General features: G+C 45.0%; 1 protein-coding gene across 4 annotated transcripts in view; it reads left to right on the top strand.

Annotated features, from left to right (window-relative positions):
* The first annotated feature begins 1224 nt into the window (after positions 1-1224).
* Positions 1225-8046, top strand: part of MAP3K7 (mitogen-activated protein kinase kinase kinase 7) — a 48606-nt gene continuing 41784 nt past the window's right edge. For 3 of the 4 annotated variants that reach the window (XM_035559462.2, XM_035559461.2, XM_035559460.2), the window contains exon 1: positions 1225-1437. In XM_035559462.2, the coding sequence (XP_035415355.1) occupies positions 1348-1437 (90 nt within the window). In that variant the 5' untranslated portion in view covers positions 1225-1347. The remainder of the gene's footprint in view (positions 1438-8046) is intronic. The other variant, XM_035559463.2, reaches the window with a different exon arrangement.

Below are 8046 nucleotides of genomic sequence, written 5' to 3'. Positions count from 1 at the left end.
CCTGGACACAATGCTCCAGGTGTGGCCTCACCAGGGCTGAGCAGAGGGGGAGGATCACCTCTTCCGAATGCAGCCCAGGATACCATTGGCCTTCTTGGCCACAAGGGCACATTGCTGGCTCATGGTCAGCCTGTTGCCCACCAGGACTCCCAAGTCCCTTTCTGCAGAGCTGCTCTCCAGCAGGTCACTCCCAAACACGTTGCTCAAGCCAGAAGCACCAGCAGACACAACAGTTGTTAAGAAGAGCGGGCTGTTGCCATAACTTGTGGACAGGAAAGGGAGTGGTGAAGATGTGCTTGCTTGCGAGTCCTACCCCTTGTACTGCTATATGTGTGCATCATTCCCTTAATTACCCTCTGCTCAGCCACCCTCCTACACACACTTCCTCTTGACAAAGCGCTGCCGCGTGCTGCGCTTCTGCCTTCAGAGAAAACAAGCCCAGAGCGCATGTCCACCATGTATAAACTTGTGTACGTGTATATATGCTCTAAACACATACACATATGTATGTTAGGCACATTCAAAACTCAGCCCTCTGCCCCTCGCCTTACGGAGGCGAACCCCAAGGCTCAGCTCTGACCAGGGGCCGTGCCCGCAGCGAGCACCGTGCGGCCAGGGGAGTGGCGGTGAACGAGGCCGGGGCAGGTCCCGGCCCGCCGCGAGATGGCGGCGGCACCGCCACAGCCCCGGGGCCCCGACCGGGCAAGAAGAGGAAGCGGGGCCGGGGCCGGGGCCGGGGCCGGTCGCTCCCCCTGCCGGCGGCAGGCGGCGGGGCGGGGGGCGGAGCGGCGCGGCGGGGGCGGGTGTGCCGCCGCCAGGCCGTGGCCCCGCCGCGGCCGGCCGAGGAGCTGCGGCCGCTGCCGGCGCCTTTCCCTTTCCCGCCCCCTTCCCCTGCGCTCCCTCCCCCGCGTCCCGGCCCGGGGCGGCAGGAAGCGGCTCCCATGTCCGCGGCGGCGGCGCGCCTCTGAGCGGGTCCGTTCCCCCCCCCCGCACCGCCGCCGCCACCGCCACCCCCGGGGCCGGCCTCGGCCCCAGGGGCGCCCCCTTCCCTCCGCTGCGGACGCGCGGCCGTAGGCGGCTGCCGGGCTCCGGGGAGGCCGCGGCCTAGGGGGGGTGCGGGAGGGCGCGGGATGGGCAGCGGCGCCGCCGCCGCCGGGGCCTCCGGGGCCTCCGCCCGCCGCCACTGAGGCCCGCGGCCGCCGCGGATGCGGCCTCGCCCCGGCCAGGCCCTCGGCGCCCGGCGCCCCCGCGGAGGGCAGGAGCCGCCGGCGCGGAGCCCCGCGTAGCCCCGGGCCCTGCGCCCCCCGGCCTGCCCTGGGCTCTCGTCCCCCAGGTGACAGAGGAGGGATGTCCGCTGCCGCCTCCGCTGACATGATTGAAACCCCCCCGGTGCTCAACTTCGAGGAGATCGACTACAAGGAGATCGAAGTGGAAGAGGTGAGTGGCAGGGAGCACGGCCTCGCCCCCGCCGCGGCCTCGGGGAGGGACCGGCCCCGAGCGGCGCCTGGCGTCCACGGCCGCCCTCCCGGCGCCCTCCTCTGCCCTCACGGAGCGGGGCTCCCCCCCTGAGTGCCGGGGGGCTCCCCGGGGCCCCGCAGCAGAGAACAAAGGGGTGGGGGTGCCAGGAAACCGGCTTGTGCCAGCCCCCACGCGTGAGCCGGCCGCTGGGACGCGAGCGTCTCCCGAAGCGCGGTGGGCTCCTTCTGCTCCCTAAAAGTTTCGCCACCCGTTTTGGGATGGGTGGTGAACGCAGTTGTCAAACGCTTGCGCAGGAGGGAACTGCGAGTTCTGGTGTGCCCTGGGAATCTTTATTTCTGTATGCCTCTGCTTTCTCCTCCTGCCCTGCCACCTAACTGAATCGTTGTATATTTAGTCATTGTACCAGTGTTAATTGCCCAAATTTACAGCTCTGATAGCAGTAAGGACACGCATCTATCCTTTTTATTTATTTATTTATTCTGACACAAGCTAGTGATGTTGCACTCATGGATCTGTAACACTTCATCTGTGACTCCTGCCTGTTACCCAGGAAGTGGCATTCAGTGTAACAGTTGGAAGCAAGCATTTCTTCCTCATGGGTAGAAAGTTTCACAGTAAAAATACTGCCTTAAATCCTTCGGGTAAAGTACTGAATTTCTTACGGTCTTTTTTGTCTTCCTGGATTTCCCATGAAGCTGGTAAAGTTTGCATACTTTACTGAAAAGCTTAGTATGCGTATACCACAGCAGCGTTTGAATCGCAGACACACACACAAAATATTTCTGTTGGATTTTTCTCCTCTGGTGAGGTCTCTGCTGGCACGAAGCTGCTTCATGCAGATCCATACTGAATTTGATCAGGCCAGTTCATAGAGTCTAGTCCAAACAGACATCGAAGACTGCTTTGTGCTTTTATTTGCTGATTAACGTCTATCTCTTTTAGTAGCAATTCCCCTTTTGTTCCTAAAGTACTTATGTGGGAGTAAATTTAGCTTCTTATAGTAGCTTTTATAGGTATAACAACCATTAAAGTGGTTTGGTCATAATTATCGGAGTGGGCTCACATAGCCTGGGAGAGTTCGCAGAACATAAAATCTGTGGTATTTTAGTAGAACATCAGAACGCTTTTTGCTGTATTCAGATAGCGTCATGGTGTCTTCAGCTTCCACCATAGCAGACACTGGAAGCTTTCAGAAGATACTATCTTCCAAAATGTTGCCTTTTCTTCTGTGTATGGATATGGCAATGGTGGTGATTTTTTGACTCTGTCTGATCTTTCCTCTTCCCTTTATGCATTTAACTGTTGTAAAATGAGAGAATTTTATGGTGTTTGGGAACCGGAAGTATTTTCGCGTTTGATAATGTACTGACATTTTTGCAACACTTACTAATGGACAGGGATCAAATCGCATTCTTCAGGAGAAGTGGCTTTCCTCACCCACAGAAGAAAATAAAGTTCATAGGAATTTAACCATCATAAAAAGGTGCCCAGTGATGGCTCATAAAAGTGAGTAGCACATACACTCCGCACACAGCACTTTGAACAAAAAAAACACTATACAAATTTTTTATCCTCACAGCACCCTTGGGAAGACTGTCAGCAAGGACTGTATTGCCTTTTTGCATGTAGGAAATGTGGACTTGCAAAGCAAGTAATTGGCGTACCTAGAATTTGTCATTCTAAAGCTTAGTGTCCAGAGCGTGGCTGTGTCATACATACCTGCCTAGCACCTGTGGAGACCGGAATGTATGCACAAAAATGTATGTAGAGATAATGCGTAAGCACTAAGTTAGGCCTTATTTAATGAGATGGCTATGTTGTCCTCAAAGTAGTATCTGTGTTGGAGATGACAAATCTCATGTAATATGAGCAAGGAAGCTTTGATGAATTGTCCTCTTCACGAGGAAAGCTGATGACAGCTGTTGTAGCATTTTGAGTTATGCTTTATATACCTGTCCTACCCGATACTCTTATTAGGCAATGGGGCTACCATAGTGCTCAACAGTCTGAATGTCATTGTGCAGTAAAAGAATTAAGATCTACCTTACGATAAAACAGGTTTAAGCGTGGTTCCCAATTCACCTAGCTTTCCTCAACTGTGGTTGTTAACCTCTTATTCATGGTACGGTTTCAGAGCAAATAGACAACTTTGCAATCATAACAAAACATACACTGTTGCTAAAAGTTTTCTGTGCTCACTGCAGATTCAGAAGTTTTGAGGGATTTTTAACTGGCTGTAAGGATTCAAAATGGTCAAATTTTAATGGTAAACTTCAGACGTTTCAAAATGGAGTGTCAACAGATCTGCAGTGGAAACTCAAATGAATGCTTGTATAATCATAGCTTTGCTGTTGTATTATCAAGGCTGTCTTGTCAGCAGATAGCAGTTCCACGCTGCCACTGGTTTATTAATAGATATTGAAGTTCTGGAATACTTGCAGGCAGTGAGTCCTTGCTAATAAATGTGAGATCTATAAGTGCACTTTGATTTAGGTTTAGCTGAACACTGCTGGATAATATCAAGAATATACCATGTTTTGTTTTAGCTACCATGTATATGGCTGTATAGTGCAGCTATCCTGCAATATTAGTTCCCATAAGTCAAGCATGTCTCCAACTTCAGGCTGCCTTTTCATTTTTTAAAGTGCTTAGACTGAAGTAAAATGCAGAGATAATTATGAATGAGTTGGAGTCGAGTCAAGATTGATGTGACACGGGGAGCGTGTTCAAAACTAGAAGGGGAAAAACAACTTAAAATTTGTGTTCAACGGAAACGTTCCCTACTTTACCATGCATAATTTTGACTGTGTGTCTGCCCTTTCAAGTTTTCGTGTACTGGATCAATAAATCACTAGAAACCGGATAACTAAAACTAAGAAACCAAATAAGTAAAACTTAAGAATTTATCTGAAAATTTAATGTAGTTAAAATCAAGTTAACAATGAAAAGCCAAATAGGTCTATTTAAAAATCTTTTACTGAAGTCTAGCTTAAGTATTGTTTGCTGTTCTTCTCAGAGGAGCTTTCACATCTAAGCAACAGACAGACTTTGGTTTGAGTTGTTCTAGCAACTTGCTCCCTGCCACTCTTTCCTGAAAATCCACAGCCCTTCTCCATCATGTAACTTGAGAACAGTCCCATACATGACCAAAACGTAGACCTCTTCATCACATGATGTGTGTGTGTGCCTTAGATTGCACAGCGAAAAGATGCATGTCTGGTCTTGTATGCTGCGGCCCTGCCCAGTCGCTGCATGATGTAGACAGGTTGAAAACCATTGCCTTATTTGCCGAGTTGCAAGTTCCAAGTTGCAAGTGTCAGAGTGTGTAAATTACTTGAAAACTGTTGTTTAATGCTCTCCTGGTGTACTGTGATATACATTGAAGTTTGTATTCAGCAATCTATTTGAACAGCAGTTAATTCTAAGGGGATTTAAGGGAATGTTTTCTTTAAGATGAATAAGTAAGCTTTCTAAATATTTATTTTAGAAAACCTACTTAAGGTGCCAGCAACTAAGGAGATGCAATTTTTAGTCGGTTCACCTACATTAGATGTTTTTGAAGCAGTTGAATAATTTCATCAACTGTGCAAGAAGTGTGCTCAAATTTATGTATGTGTTCATTGAAATTATGGAGCAGAGAAGTTCAGAGGCAAATATATGAGGAATTCAGTGAGACAAATGTTTTTTGCTCTTTGCTTTTCTTTAGAGTAGTTAGTTAACTTTAAATGAAATGCAGTGACCAGGTATGTCCCTTACACTACAAAGCAACACTGGATTGTGTAAACTACTGCTGAACATGGCATTGTTACTACCTATGTGTAAGACTTCATTGTTGTTATAGAAACAATCCATGAAGGATTGCGTCTAGTTGTAGAATACCTATTCTGAAAACCTGCGCGATTGGAATGAGTGTTGACAAGAACTACAAGTGTGAGTTGAGATCTGAATAATACTCTTGGATATCTGACTTGGGTACAAAAGGCTTGATTCTAAGGAGATAGGGGTGCTAATTAGGAATGCATGTGAAGTTAGTCAGTCTGCAGCTTCTCATCTTTTTTCAGAAAGTAAGCCTCTAAGGTGCAAACGTGGACATCCAGAAGCAAAGACAAAAATTGAGTAGATAGTGAAAGCGTAAGCCAGAATTTCTGTGATTTAGTCTAAGTACCTTTATGATTTAATTCAAATCATCGTTTAAATTTTGTTTAGTTATACCAGTGGAAGGTTCTCTTAATTCGTCTACATGAAAAACTAGCTGAAGTGTAGAGTGTGAATTTATAGCAGAAGTTACACAACATCAATTTCATGTGGATGAAATTTAGCTTGCAGTAAAACGTTCACAAATCAGTAACAGTCTAGTTAAACCATTAATGTAAGACTTTACATCTATATCAACATGTAGAAATATGTTCAATGAATCAATTTGCATCCCCTAAAATATACTGATATTTCCCTCTCATAAGAACGCTTGGGAAAGAAACCTCGCAGGCTCTTGTATGCCAGTGGTGAAAGCAAGACACGTATTTATGAGATAATAACCAAGTTCCATGTCTAATGTGGCAGCTAAGGCCCCAAGTGAACGACAGTGTAACTGCTACCAGAAATAGGAGAGGGGGAAGGCCTTTCCCCGTGGAATAAAAATTTAAACAATGAAACAAACTTTGTGTGACCTTTTTTTTTATCCCAGCCAGTGGATTCCAGTAGTGCTTTACCAACTGTAGGATGATTATTTCTTTTTCAAAGACCAGTAGTTTTAGACTGTGCCAGACCAGCAAGCCAAACTCATATTGGAGTCCCTCACCTTGAGTTCCTCATTTTCCAGCAATTTGTGTCTAAACCTAGAATCTCCTGTCTGAGCCGCTGTAATGGAACAAACTGATTCATACTAGAACATCAGACAAATCTTTTGTTAATATGGTTAAATTATTGTTAATTAAAATGAGTTTAATTCTTGAGACAGCCTCATAAAAGGCTATGAGTATGTAAAAAGTTGGAATGAAAATGTAACCTAAGTAACTGTTATCTTTGCTTGAGATGCACACGTTTCCTGGAAGGAGTGAGCTATCTACATGCAGAGAGTTGCATGTTTGGAGAGGTGAAAAAAAATTCTGGAAACACCCTGATCTAGTGGGTGGCATCCCTGCCTATGGCAGGATGGTTGGAGTTAGATGATCTTTAAGGTCCCTTCCGACCCAAGCCATTCTGTGATAACATTCAGAACAGGTATGACAGTACTTTAGTACTCTATAAGCATGTTCTGCAGAAGTTGAAAAGAAATTGAAAGATTTTAACAGAACTAAGTAATAGTACAGTGTTGTCGAACTCCAGAAGATGATGCCTTGAACAAGGACTGCCTGTATCGCTTTGTGGCAAAGAGAAGTTAGGTATGTTTATTAAGAATAAAGTTGTTTTTTAATCAATGATTTTTCATTAAGTTTTTTTTTTCTTACAACATTTTGTATAAATTAAAGTGAAGTTAAAACTAGATATGAAATCTAGGTGCTAGTGGGATTGCTTATGGTGTTTTTAGGGTGTGTATGAAGTTTTTTTCATTGCTTTATAAATCCTGGAAAGGGCAAGCAACGTTTTGAGTTGGGTTGAGCACCAGTAAAATAAACTTAACCAAAGACCTCGGCTGTAAGAATTGGCAGATCTGAACTGCTTCCTAAAAGTTCTGCCAGGATATTGGCCACAGTCATTTATGGCACAGGGCCGATTTGCTTCAACCTAGTTAATAAAGCATAGCAAATGCAGGGAAACTAAAGCTGGAATTTGAGGCTGGAATGATAGAAAATTTAGGGATATATTTAAGGGGCTCTAAACTGTTGTTCATGGCTTCTTTTGGCACTTTTTTATGCATGTCCTTTCCATATGTTGTAAAGGCAGATGTGTGAAAAACTAAAAATATTAGTGTGTTTTTAGTACTGCTGCAACTCTGGTAGATAAAGAGAAGTTAACACATTTAAAATGTTTCTGTTTTCACAAAACACAGTCAAACTTTTTTTTTGCCCTCCATCATGCATTGTGTCTGAAGCTTGAAAGATCCATGAGTTTCATTGGACCTTTCATTTCCAGTTACGCCAGCAACAAAAGGGACAGACGTACTAAAGATAATTTTGAGACTGCTGTCTGTTTGGAAGCACAGGTTTGGTTTTGTTTTGTTAATTTTGAACTGCTTGTCTTTCTTCCTATAATCATAAACAAAAATGTCATGTAGATACTGCAAATTATGAAGACAGTTCTCCAAAGAATACTACTACGTATGCTGTCCAGGGAGCTATTGTATTTTATTCCTGCCTTGCATATCCAGCAAAGTCTTTTTAGAAAGAAAAGCACTAAGTATACAACATGCAGAGCTAAATGATATGAATTCTTCATGGAGAGGGATAAAAACTATTTCTGTATCTTCATATTTTTGAGTGAATAGAAGACCTCTGCAGCTAATACAAAATCGAAACTCTGGAAGGATTAATTTCAACATTTGATAGGGGAATAGTATGCCCCTATAGTATAAACTTAGATGCATTTTTCTTGTTTTACTGGGAAAGTGTAGGGGGACCACTGTTCATG

The sequence above is a fragment of the Cygnus atratus genome, chromosome 3 (assembly GCF_013377495.2).
Source record: "Cygnus atratus isolate AKBS03 ecotype Queensland, Australia chromosome 3, CAtr_DNAZoo_HiC_assembly, whole genome shotgun sequence".
In the NCBI taxonomy this organism is placed as follows: Eukaryota; Metazoa; Chordata; class Aves; order Anseriformes; family Anatidae; genus Cygnus; species Cygnus atratus.
Note: the sequence above shows the minus strand (reverse complement) of the source record. Positions and strands in the feature narration are given on the sequence as shown.